Genomic DNA, 13,616 nt, shown 5'->3' with positions numbered 1-13,616 from the left:
TGTGTATTTTCATGATGAAAAGCATTCTGTGCATGTGATGTTACTGTTATTACCCAGTGGGTTTTGTTTTCCATCTTATTTTGCATTAATTTTGGCATATTATCCCTGTTTCATGTTCATTTTATATCTATTCTCATGTGAAGCACATGGTGCATGTAAGTTCCTTTTTCTAAAGCACTCTGAGCTGCATTTATTGTATGAAAGTTGCTGCACAAACAAATGTTATCCTTATTATTATACTTCTTATTAAATGTATTTTGCTGTATGTTAGTAACCCCCGGTCACTGGCTATGATATGATTATGTGACCTTCTGTATGACATGGCCTGTCCTTCATCAGTGTATTTGACAGCTCCTCTCTCCTCCTCCTCCTCTGTTTGTTTTCCCCCTGCACAGCCTCTTGTTTCCCACAATGCTCAGCGAACATCACCACCAAGATGGCTGACGCTATGGAGGAATATGAGAAAGAGGCTGGCTGCGTCCCTATTCTCCATCCCGAGGTACGGTCCTTGGACTTAACGCCTTCGCACGAACACATGAACATTTACCGAACATATTACACCTGCCTGCGTGTGGGTGGCTGTGAGATTTGGCCGCGCTTTTTCTGGGAACTCCGATGCCCCCTGCAAAACCACCGGTGGGGGGTGGCAGGCAGCTAACGGTGCTAACGGTGCTAATGCTAGCCCCCTCCTCCTGCTGCATAGCAAGCAAACGCTGGGCAGATGTTCCTGTTCATGTTAACGTTAAGCTAGGTGGTGCTTTCGGTGGCAGGGACGGCCGTGCAGCTAGTAAACAAGATTATAAGCGGCGTGTTCACGTCTGTAATGGAAAGAGTAACGTTAATGCTTAATCCTTACAGGCATACGACGTTAGCTTTGTAGCTAAACTGGCAGTCCTGGCTGGTATAGGTTAGCTGCGGTGATGGAAACTGGGGTCAAGTGTGTATGGTATATTAAGCTGTAACGTCCAGTCGGTGGTCATACTAAGTTAATATTAACAGCCACAAATTAAAAAAAGGCCCCTTTTTATTCTTGAAAACCACATTCGTGTCTTAGTATGAAATTATGTAGTCATCTTTAGCTAGCTAACCTACAGCAGTTCCACTTGGTTGGAATGGTCAGGAACGTTATCTGTCAGTTTAGCATGTAGCATTCGTTGTGTCTGTCATATCACGTTTGATAATGTTATAAATATTTCTTTATGTTTGGATTTAAAATATCAGTGGTTTGAGAGTTTCACAATACAATAACAACATAGCACGGTTTCACAGTATACGGTATTACACAATTATATATTTATATATCGTAAGAATTACTGTCAGTTACAGTGACTCTGAAAGAAATAAAAACATAAGGGTTAAGTGGATGAACAAAGGCCATATTGCTATAATAGAAATTTGTACCTATCTTTTTAAATGGAAGTATGTGTAAAAAAGTACCCCTTTTAAGAAATAACTAAAATAAAAATTAAATTCTCCATCTGGTAACATTTTTTTCCCAATTTCATAGATAAGTAAATGTACATGGTATGATAACCCTCAATTTTGTTACCACAGTACACCTAAAAACAGGTATACTGCTCAAACCCAAGTCATGAATCAAGATAAACAAAAAAGTATTAATTTAAAAGGACAATGAAATATAAAATTACATTTATCTAAGACTTTGCAGCTGATTTCCTTTAACACTGTCAGCTGATAACACTGGCTAACCTGAAAGGAGCTCCTCCTAGCTAGCTTGAAGTTGTAAACCAATTTGAGCTCACATAGCTACCAAAGTCACATGAAACTTAAATGAGGGTAGAGTTAATATGGGCTATAACAAACAGTATCTTCATTACAAATCAGAGGCTGTGTGTGTCCATGTTTTTTTTTATTGTACATCACGTGCATCACCATAAATTCCATGGCTCTGGGTAAAGGCAGGTTTAGTTCAGTTTTGCACATTGAACATGGTCCGCTTATCAGTAATCATCTTTGCTTTGCAGGTAATATCATCAGGAAGAGCTCAATTACATACAGTAGTTTGCCTCAATGGTAGATGGCTTGCTGTTCTCTCAGCAGTCCTAATTTGCTTGTTGGTTTGCAGCTAGCTGGTCAAGTGGGGTAATTTACCGTACGGTTAATCTTGGCAGTGTGTGCAGTGCAAATGTTTAATAAATCTTGAATATCCGGTGAGTCTCGAAGATACCGGCAGAAGAGTTAATATATGTAGTGAAAATAGTTTAGTGATTTATAATCTAGTTTTGGTTCTTGTAAGGTGAGAGTGTCTCACAGATCTAGTCGCCATTCTGGCTGGTGATCCAAAACATTTAATTAAAAAAACTGAATGCAGTAGTCTAGTTATCACATTATGGAACATGAGTGGTAATCATGCTGCATCCTGTGCAGTCAAATAGCCACAAATAGATTTGCATTCTTTGTGATATTGGCTCTCAGTTCATACGTGACCTGATAAATGTCGGTTTGGTTTGCACAAAGGAAGGAGAATCAGACAAGGGAAGACAGTTGTTTGTAATGTTATCCTCCATTTCTTTATCTGATAGCAAGGCTGTTGATTATTACCAGAGATTGCGCCTTGTTTCTTTTTAAGATTATCCTTTTCTTCCTTTGATGCTGCAGTGAAACTTAATTCCACTTTACAACTGAAACAGTTGGGTTATACCAGCAAAGGTTGATCTGAATCAGTCACCATATGTCATCAAATGCCCCTCCCAGTATAGGATAATTGCAGGTTGGCATTGCTTGCTCCCTTTGGTGAACCAATGTTTCTGTTAGGAATAGGACTGATCATTTGATTTAGCCTAATGTTATTATTATTATTATTATTATTATTATTATTATTATTAAGAAAGACCAGCAAGTGGAGGATGAGAGTGGTAGTGATGAAAGAACCACAAACATACATTTGTTTGGTACTGAAGCAATGTAATTCTTTGCAATTTTTGGATTTGGTAGTTGGATCTATGGAGTGCAGTTTAAGACTGTGACAGCAGTCTCTCAAGACTGGGTCAAACCCTAGTTAAACATGTGTTACATGTTAAGTAGACTTCTGTCGTGCACATCTTCTGTAGTAAATCTGTATGGTCTGCAGGATTTATTCCAGGCTGACCAAAAAGACTTGAGTAAGGCTTTTCACATTGTGTCCTGAAGACCGTAAACACACACAATTAAGTCACTCTAGATAACAGTCTTTCCTAAGTGGATGAAATGTAGAACCTATGTACCTTTATTGATCAGTTTACACAAGATAATTGGTCTTTCATTGTGTGCACACCTTTTCCTCTACTCATTTGCATTTAAACAGCATTGTTTTCCTCTGTGTTATAGATAAAATGCTTCCTCTCTGTGGCACTATAACATTCAGATGTAGACTGACACAGAGATGCCAAAAAGAAGGGCCAGAGATTTCTTAGCTTAAAACCAACAGCAAGGTGAAACTGTTAATAAAAGTAGCTTGAGTATAAGGCGGTCAAGGAGGGTGAAAACAGATTGGAATTCCTCACAAAGCAAACACACGGACATATTAGAGCGGCACTGGCCAGGAGCATTATCCAAAGCCGGGGGAAGCAATGGCAATGGGAAAATAGTACGTTACCCACACAAGAAGGATGAAATCACAAAAGATATGTAGACCTAGCTATAATGTTTTGATTTGACAAGCTGTGACTGATAAGACCCAATCCGGAAGCAAACTTGGGTGTCTGTGTCATCGTTTCCATCCGTCCAGAATAAAACGCAACCCTGGAGTTTTCAAAATAAAAGGGGGTCAGACGTGTTTTCAGAGGTCTACGTTTTATTGCTTCCAAAACGGCGAATTAGTGTGGATGTAGTCTTAGTATTTGCTGATGCTGATGGCTGAAGGTCTTTTATCTTCAACACTTTCAGTTAAGACTTACTAGAGGGAGGGCTCTCCTAATTAATGGAAACATAATTACCATCTGTTCCTTGTTCCCTTGACACGGTGGATTGTGAGTGATTCCTTCCTTTTGTTTGTTTGTCTGGATGTCACAGCGTGACCTGAGTGGGAAGTCTGAGAGACCTCAGATCAACTTAGTCAAGTAGTCTTGTCAGTCTGGAGTCAGTGTCAGAGGCTGAGCCAGTGCTTGACGTTGCATACTGATGGAATACTATGGGAAGAGGAGGGTGGCTGGTTATTGCCAGCTCATACACACACACACACACACACACACACACATAGGCACTGATAGCAGAGATTCAAAGAGGTAAAAATGTACCCAGTGTCACAGTATGGTGGAGCTGAGAAAGTTTTATTTTATGCAGTTGACTGTTGTGCAGGAGTAGCAGTAAATACACCGTTATCAATCAAAACATGAATTATGCATCAGAGAAACAATATATGGCATTTTGTTGACTGTTTATATCCAAGACCACAACTGTGCCAGCACCTTGTCCGAAGTTTATTTTCCAATCTTGCAAGAGTAATCGTCTGCCATGGATTTAAAGGTGCCTCCAGCTTCTTTAAATTATTGCACAGAAGTGTTCATAAAATGACCTTCTGGCTGCACATTTACCTGTCATATTGAAGGAATATGTCTGTAGTAGCCTCGTCATAAATTTATTTTATTTTCCTTTATGCCCGTACAGGCTTGGCTTAAAGTTGCCCCTCTTTTCAGTAGGGTGCTGCTTGGAATCTGGGTCATTGGGTAGATGCTAGTGAGAGAGAGTGAGACTGAATGTATGAGGCACCTGAATTAGAGCATCTGAAGTTTAGCTGCCAACTCCGAAGGGCCATGCACCTTTATTTTTAACCAGTTCAACATGTCCAATGCAAACATCTCAACATCAAAAAAGCCTTCTCACATAAAAGGCACATAAAGGCAGGGCACACACTCAGCCTCTTGATACGATCCTTCACTTGTAGTACAAAGTGGAAAACACGCATTCTGTTTCCTTGGAGCATTCCCATTACGTCCCTCGTAAAACCAGTGTTTCCCCCTCTGCGTCCCCCTGATCCATGGATGTAAACTGTGCCGTGAATATTGAATTAGTCCCTGGAAATGGCTCTCATTTCAGATCAGATCTGAGTTTGAGCTGTGGCAACAGCCGGCAAGAGGAACAACACAATAACAGTGCAATCTAGTCTGAGCAAATAGTCATTGCAGATGCAGTGAAACATCTATTAGATTTTTATTTTTTGCTGTATGTTTTCCTGAACGCTGATATCAATCTGTGAATTGGTCACGGTTATTCTGCTGTTGTGGCTATAACTACTACTACTACTACTGTTGATTCCACTGTGAACCAGTGCATTTTCATAAAGGGTGCTGTGTTACAATTTTAGCTCAAGCCATGTGACTCCCCCCCCCCCCCCCCCCCCCCAAGGAGTGATGCCATATGTCTCACTGACCAGCTCCATTGACAAAAGCCAAGTCTGCTGCCTCGCCAAACAGATGACATTCCAACCTAAAATCAATGGTTAGCGTGAAATGGATAATATTTCTAATTGACAGTATCGTCGCTGCTGCCTGGCTGTTTGTCATATGCACCACCATTAAGCAGGTATATAATTAAGAAGCGAAAAATGCACAGGCTGCGTTTATCAGTTACAAATGCCATCATCAGCTTTTTAGATGGCAGGAGGGGATGAGCAGAGAGTGGGGCTCCTGCGACTGGTTTGAGGTCAGAGTTTATCTCCATGGAAGGGTTGAGATGGAGAAAGTGATTTAACAGCTGCTGGGTTCAGAGCCAGGCCCACTTCCTCCTGTCCCTGGAAAGACAGGAAAACAGTTTCCCCTCAATTGAATGTCCAGATGAGGGACTTTCAGTTCCACTTATTTCCTGGGCTTCTGTTTGTCAGTCTGTTGGAGGAAAATAGCTCAGCGCAGTCACGATCATACTTGAGTTACACTCACTTTTCTCTGGTAGCTAAACTAGTCTAAATAGCACATGGGGTAGTTGAAATAGATTGCATGGATTTATAAATGACCAAAACTTGGCTGTGAAAAGTACAAACGCCTCCTGGCAAAATACATGAATAAAAAAACGTGATGGTCACCTTCGTATCCAATCTGTCACACCCTCCTCCTTCATCCTCCTCCTCAGTCTAATTTACTCTCAAAAATGAAATCCCTCCTCTGCTGGTTTTAGTGTCTGTTTTTCTTATTTCTCAGTTTTAGTATCACAGCAATATTTTCTTCTTACTATTGATGCTTTGTAATGCTTTGGATCTACAGATTGAAGCTTTTTTTGCTGTTAAAATGAATCAATTAACTTTGGATAACAGCAAAATAAAAAAGAGGATGGATAAATGATAACTAATCATCTGAAGAAGGATTTATACAGCTGTTTTGTATTGTAAATATGGCCGGTTTTGTTTTACTTATGTTACTGTGACATTTTGGTGCAAATGTAGAGTTGCCTTTTTGAGGTCTGACATTATCACATCTCATCTCTGTCTGTATATGGAGGCCTGGCATGATGGTGGTTATGTGGCTGAAAAGCCGCAAGGCAACCAGATGTTGGTTGTGCGTTGCTTCTGTTATTTCACATATTTCTTTGTGAAAACAGGATATTGGGACACCACATAACTCAGACAAGAACTGTTGCTGGGGAGATACTGGAGAGATTGTGTGAATGTATTTTTAGTTCAAATTTTTACACCTAGCACAAGTAAAGTAGCAACAAAAATTTCAGTTTTCCATTATTTAAAGTAAAAAAAGTAGATCTGTTCCATTAAATGGTCAATAAATGGAGTCATAAAGGGATGAACGCTGTCAGCAACAATACTCAGGTAGGCTGTGGCATTTAAATGATGTTCAGTTGGTACTAAGGAGCCCAAAGTGTGCCAAGAAAATATCCCCCACACCATTACACCACCACCACCAGCCTGAACTGTTGATACAAGGCAGGATGGATCCTTGCTTTCATGTTGTTAATGCCAAATTCTGACCCTACCATCTGAATGTTGCAGCAGAAATTGAGACTCATCAGACCAGGCAACGTTTTTCCAATCCTCTATTGTCCAGTTTAGTGAGACTGTGTGAATTGTAGCCTCAGTTTCCTGTTGTTAGCTGACAGGAGGGGCACCTGGTGTGATCCTCTGCTGCTGTAGCCCGTCTGCTTCAAGGTTCGACGTGTTGTTCGTTCAGACATGATCTTCTGCAGACCTTGGTTGTAACAAGTGGTTATTTGAGTTACTGTTGCCTTTCTATCATCTCGAACCAGTCTGGCCATTCTCCTCTGACCTCTGGCATCAACAAGGCATTTACACCCAGAGAACTGCCGCTCACTGGATATTTTCTCTTTTTCGGACCATCCTCTGAGGTGGTGGTGTGTGAAAATCCCAGTAGATCAGCAGTTTCTGAAGTACTCAGACCAGGCCGTCTGGCACCAACAACAATGCCACTTTCAAAGTCACTTAAATCACCTTTCTTATCCATTCTGATGCTCAGTTTGAACTTCAGCAGGTCGTCTTGACCATGTCTTCTCGCCTAAATGCATTGAGTTGCTGCAACGTGATTGACTGCATTAACGAGTGGTTGAACAGGTGTACCTAATAAAGTGACCATTGAGCTTATGTTACATATTACTGAACGATTAATTGATTTTATATTGACATTTGTTTTAATTTGTAAAGTGTGTTGCCCATTGTACTTAAATGGTTACATTTTGCTTACATGCACAAAATATTTCGGCTTTTCCGAAAAAGACAACATTCCTATTGAGCTGTTCGCATGGCTAATGACATTGAATATTCCACGAATGCTCCTGTTTACATGCAGCTGCTCATACTCTGTTATTTAGTTTCTTTGCATCAACAAAGGATTTTTTCAAAGACTTATTGGGCCGTGCAAACACAGTCTCCCTCTTTCATTCTTTCAAGCAACTTCTTGAAAAGGTCGGCATTGCAATATTTGCTCAAATCCAAAAACCTGTTAACATGTCTTTCCTAAACACTAAGAATATTGGTGGAATACTCGTGTGATGTAAACATAGCCAGTGTTTCTGTGGACAGGCCCCTGTTTTGGGGCAGAAAAGTAAAGGATTGCTTTCTAGGAAACACAAATGTAAATGCATGTTTCAGACTTTCAAGAAAAACACACAATGGCTTTTCTGTGAGTCACACTCAATGTCAACATATTTTTTTGTCAGTTTACCACAAAACTGCGACTGTTGTTTGCACAGGCTTTAACTGTCACCAGCATATTTACTCAGCTATAGCTAATATGTATTAATTTTGTGGGTTTGCGAAATAAATAAGAAAGTGGAAATTTTGGCTGGTATGCGTTACAGCAAGTGTCTGTACAACTCAGCCAAAGAGAGTTTTATGGAAGAAGAATCACCACTCTGTCTCATATTTGATGTTTTCTAAAATATGATTGTGTCTTTTTGCTGTTCATGAAAGACCAACATTGTGGCAAGTCTTTATTACATAAATAATCTAGGTGTCAAACACCACTCACCAGCAGTTTGTCCTGATTTCCGTAACTGAACTTTTATATTGTTCATTAATATACAGCCATGTCATTATCTGTTTTAATGTTACTGATTGATATTAAACATACCACTCATGTAATATCTTAATGCGCCTAATAGTTCTTTTTAACAACAGACAGTTTGACTTGTCAGAGTTTCATTCAGCCATTTCCTACTGTTACATAAAAAGGCACATTGGTAAAAGTTTTTTAAAGCAAACTTCTCCCCTAGGTGCTGCCTCATTATAACTCATTGTTTTTTTGCAAGAGGCACAGACAAAACGTTAGCTTCAGTTCGCATTCACAGAGTCAAGAGTCAGAATGGTAAAAAGCATTGGGGTCTTGTGTTTACCACACGCAGCTCTTGTTTCCGGGTGATGGAGACTAATTGTGGTTTCTGTGACGTTGCTATGGGGGCTAATTGAATGTGAGTTGCGCAGTCACAACATCTGTGTGACAGATTAGATCTGCAGCAGCAACAGGACTCAACAAGCCTGTCTTTGTCCTGTAGCATCTATTTTCTTCATTTAATACGGTGATCAATTATTGGGATGAATGTTTAAGTGTCTCGGAGGAAGGCCATCACCGGGGGCTCTGTCCTGTTGTTCAGTCAGTCAGGCCCGTCCATCGTATGCTGTAATGTTGTTTTGCAGCCTGAATCAATCGTGCTAACTGAAATCTTGACAGCTGTGGAAGCATCACCGCACTCTTGTTTCTCTACAGTTCTCAGATGAATCCAGTTCAGTGCTGTTTGTTGTAGACATTTTGACTTACCATAGCAGGAAAAGCACAGGTGGAACTAATAATGTTAAAGAAGCAATCATTGCAGTTCAATTCAGCAATTAATATTGGTATTACTCATGTGTTAACAAGTCAGATAGCCTTTGTACACACACCTGTGGGCAGTTGTGGAAGTCTTTTGCCCCTACACACCCACGAAGGTGTTTTCTCTCATGTTGCCTGATTTGACCTCTTCTCAGGACTGTGTGGGTGTGTACAGATTGTGCTTGTCCGACAGCACAGTCACACTCCTGTATGCTTTGTTACACCTGTCAACATGACAACTTACACTGTTATCATTGTTCTAAGTCTTTGTTGGATATCATGGATGTCATCCTCTACCCAACTCACCTCTGTTGATCATTCTGCTGTGGGCACAGCTACTTATTGTATTCAGTCAACACGGCGGACAGCAAGGCCAAGAATAAATTTACATATATAATTCACTCCCACAACCCCACCCCACATGCTGGTGCATTTTGGTGTCTTTCAGCTGGTGCTTATGATCCAATAAAGCAGCACATCCTGACTGACTTCTCTTTATCTCTGTGCTTGTGTCTCGTGTCCTCTTTCTTCTCAGGAAATCAAACCCCAGAGTCATTACAACCACGGCTACAGTGAGAATGTCAGCCGTAAAAACCATGTGGATGACTACAGCACCTGGGACATTGTCAAAGCCACACAGTGAGTAGATGATATCTGTGCATATGTGTGTTGCTGTCTCACAACGACATCACGCTTTGGACTCGGTCTGTCATGTAGTCAGATTTTGATACATCTTCAAGAAATGCTGCATTAATTAGTTTTTGTAATTCACACAAGTATATAAGATATGGTATGTGAGGATATTTGTGCACGGCGCCCGTGGGATTTCTAAATACCCTGGTATACAATAATATAGTGACATTTCCCAAGCCTATCTACAAGCACAACAGACCTTGGCCACAAGGCAGGTAATTTTGCACTCTTAAATTTCATTATCAGCCTGACCTAATGCACGCCCTATTGACCCATCAGTAAACTAAGCAAATTAAAGCTGTAGTGTGTAACTTCTGTTGCCTCCCAGCGTATAATGCGTTATTACAACTAATAAGCCGGCGGCACTTCCGTGTACACAGAGTAACACTCGCCAGTCGCCACACACCGTACACAGAGTAACACTCGCCAGTCGCCACACACCGTGTAAACAGAGTAAGACTCGCTTCACACCGTGTACACAATGCTACACAACATGGGGAACAACAGGCTGCTAACATTACGTTACGTTCATAGCACCATTTCCAAGAAAATAATAAAGTACTAGGTCCAGTACATGTAACAGCAACACATACTACTCATAATATAATTATAAACCAAGTCACTTACTTATCCAACAGCAGCAAGGCAACATCCGTGTCTGCCCTCAGCCCAATTTCTTCCTTCAGGGCTCTCCACCAAGGAAAAGCGACGCCAATACAAATCCTTGTTTGCCTTCTCCATCGGTCACTTTCCTTCTTTGCTAATAGACCTTCAGCCGACCGTCCAGGTTTTTTCTTTGTGGTAGGATCCACTTCTGAATCGTGTCTCGGCCGCTTCTCCGCCATGTTGCTTTCTCTTTCTACCTGCGCTCTACCTCTTGCTATGACACTCTCCGCTCTTCCTCCCCCTCCCTTCTTGTTGTGAGGAAGCATTTCCTGTGCGCCAGCGCGGGAATGTCGCCGGTTGACATGCAAACTAAAAATGATATATATTGAAAAATACCGCGAGATGTTAGAGGAGCCGATCGGCTTAATCAGCATTGTGTCATCTCCTCTAGGAGTGGCTTGGGTGGAACGGACATTTACGGACCTGTAGAAGTTATGCGCTATAGCTTTAATGGAGGAGGACACTACAGCAAATGTGTACTGATAAAATAATAATAATAATCAATCTTGCCTACTCAAGCCACGTAGTCGAGATGTATGCTCGACAGTCAAGAAGTGCCCTGAGCGCCTCAAGTTGAAAAAAAATTAAATCAGAGTGGAAAAGTGCCATGTCATCTGCATTTTTTTCCATGTCCAATCTGATAAGGGCAGACCTTCTGTGATGACAATGACAAGTGGTAGTGTACAGTGTTAAGCTAACATTAGCTCACTTTCATCGTCGCCTTAAGCAAGCTACCAGACATAATTGAACAAATTATAGCTTCACCTGCTTTTTAACATTTCACCAACTGTAATTAGTCCCGACAGTCGACAGCAAATTATCAAACTGTCCACGAATGACTCCTCCTAAGTTGATTGTTTACTTACTGACGGGCCTATTGGGATCCTTCTTCATTACTGGAGGGCAGCGTGTTTACGTGTTCATAAATTGGTTTTTGTGTTATCAAGACACCGCAAATTTTAAATCCAGAACTAGCGCCACCATGTTTTCAACTGTGGTTTTCTGACTCAGCACATTGCCAGAGAAATGATTTACCAGCTCAGAAAATGATGAGAGGATGTTTGGGGGAAGAGGAGAAATGTGGAAACGTCTTCCTGATAAGACAACAGAAGCTTTGTTTGGGATGCTACATTTGACAACAACAGATTTATGTTGTTTTGATTTGAGGTTAGGAATATCCGCTTATAACAGCCAGTGTCAAGTTATGCCATAGTGTGGGTGTCTGCTTTGGGTCTGAGTATCTGTTTATCTGTTTTGGTGTGTGTGTGTTTTGATGTATGTACACATTTTGTCAGTGTTAGTAGGTTTTATGTATTTGACCCTGTGTTTATCTGTGTTCACAGGTTTATTTGTTTGTGAGTGACTTTAATCCCTGTCCGCCCCTCTTCCTCAGGTACGGCATCTTCGAGCGCTGCAGGGAGTTGGTGGAGGCGGGCTTCGATGTTCGGCAGCCAGACAAAGAAAACGTAACGCTCCTCCACTGGGCCGCCATCAACAACAGGATAGATTTGGTCAAGTGAGTCCAAACATGTTTTGTATGAAGCTGGTGGCGGCAAAACCAAAGAGGTTAAAGAGTTGAGCTTGTATGGTTGTGAGTCTGAATCCCACAACTGGCTGGAAATATGTGGATATACTGGTCAGCTCCCAAGTGTGAGTTTGAAATATGAAGCAGAAGATGACTGGAAAAAGAAGTGTGTTCAGCCAGCTTACCATAAATAATACATAGACAAAAATAATAATAAATGTGGCTGCTGCTTTTCTCCACTTTTTGGCACAGTTTTATTTGCTTGCACAGCTTTTCTGGTGTACCTTGTTGTCATCTAATGACCCTTTTCCACTGAGCCCCTGTCAGAGAGAAAGCCATGACCTGGCTGATTCAGGTCACTCAGGGAGAAAGGGGATTAATGCAAATTTAGCAACAAAATGGTTGATGCTTCAGATGTATTAAGGTGTGGAAGACAACATAAATGTTGACCCTCTCTCACACATCTTGCACTTTTCTGTTAATTCTGCTTAGAGTAACAGGAGTTCAGGAGTCAAGAGCCTGTGTCCTGCCTTTTGTAAAGACAGCAACATAATGTGTAACTCCAAACATACACTGTGTATTCAATAGATTTTTAATAACTCACATTTGAGAGGCTGGAACGAGAGTATGTTTGGTATTTTTCCTTGAAAACTGACTTAAATATTTAATCAATTGTCAAATTAGTTGCAGAATAATTTCAGCTCCACTCATGTACTTGGATTTTCTTTAGCAGAATATGTTTTGGCTTGGTATTGCATACTATGTATAGTTTTTATGGGCACCAGTCAGGTCTTGGGAGTTTTCACAGACGACCACGTGGACTTGAGGATAAATCGATTAGAATTTGATGGATAAATGTCACTGTGACCTCACAAAACATGTTTTTGGCCATAACTAAATAATTCATACACTAATTATGACAACATTTCCCACAAATGTTTAATAGAATATAATGATGAAGTGGTGACATTTTATATCCAAAAGGTTAAAGGTCAGCTTCACTGTCACATCATACACAAACACTTACAAACACTTTTCCGGCCATAATTCGATGCCATAACTCAGGAACAAAAGGGAAGACATTTGGTTTAATACTGACTTGGTGACACTAACCTTGAGTGTCCATCTTGAAACTGCAGTAGCTGTATAGATCTTCTCTGTAGCTGGGTTGAGGATGTGTGTGAAGCATCCTTGTTTTAGAATATGTAGCTTCTTTGCAGTAACATCCACACTGGAAGCATTGTCAGCTGTCATGGCTACATACAGCATGATTCTGGACAGACACGGATGTAAACTGTAACTGCAGTTTGACTGGTTTATGGAGGCATACAACCATGAGGCGGCAATTGTACTTTATATATTGAAAAGTGGTTGCCACTGATGGCAACCCAAGGCCAAGACTTGGTTTCTCAAAATGGTTACAGATGGCAGCTTGGCAGCGGTTACTGCCGGGCCCTGTTATACCAGTCAGG

At 40.9% G+C, this 13,616-nt stretch overlaps 1 protein-coding gene across 1 annotated transcript in view; it reads left to right on the top strand.

The window, feature by feature from the left end:
• Window positions 1–424: 424 nt before the first annotated feature.
• The window catches only part of zdhhc17 (zDHHC palmitoyltransferase 17), a 37,832-nt gene continuing 24,640 nt past the window's right edge, over window positions 425–13,616 (top strand). Inside the window, exons 1-3 of the mRNA XM_078165433.1 lie at window positions 425–499; window positions 9,796–9,899; window positions 12,013–12,135. Of these exons, the coding sequence (XP_078021559.1) occupies window positions 437–499; window positions 9,796–9,899; window positions 12,013–12,135 (290 nt within the window). The 5' untranslated portion in view covers window positions 425–436. The remainder of the gene's footprint in view (window positions 500–9,795; window positions 9,900–12,012; window positions 12,136–13,616) is intronic.

This window comes from Epinephelus lanceolatus, chromosome 23 (genome assembly GCF_041903045.1).
Source record: "Epinephelus lanceolatus isolate andai-2023 chromosome 23, ASM4190304v1, whole genome shotgun sequence".
In the NCBI taxonomy this organism is placed as follows: Eukaryota; Metazoa; Chordata; class Actinopteri; order Perciformes; family Serranidae; genus Epinephelus; species Epinephelus lanceolatus.
This window is presented reverse-complemented; position numbering and strand designations above follow the sequence as displayed.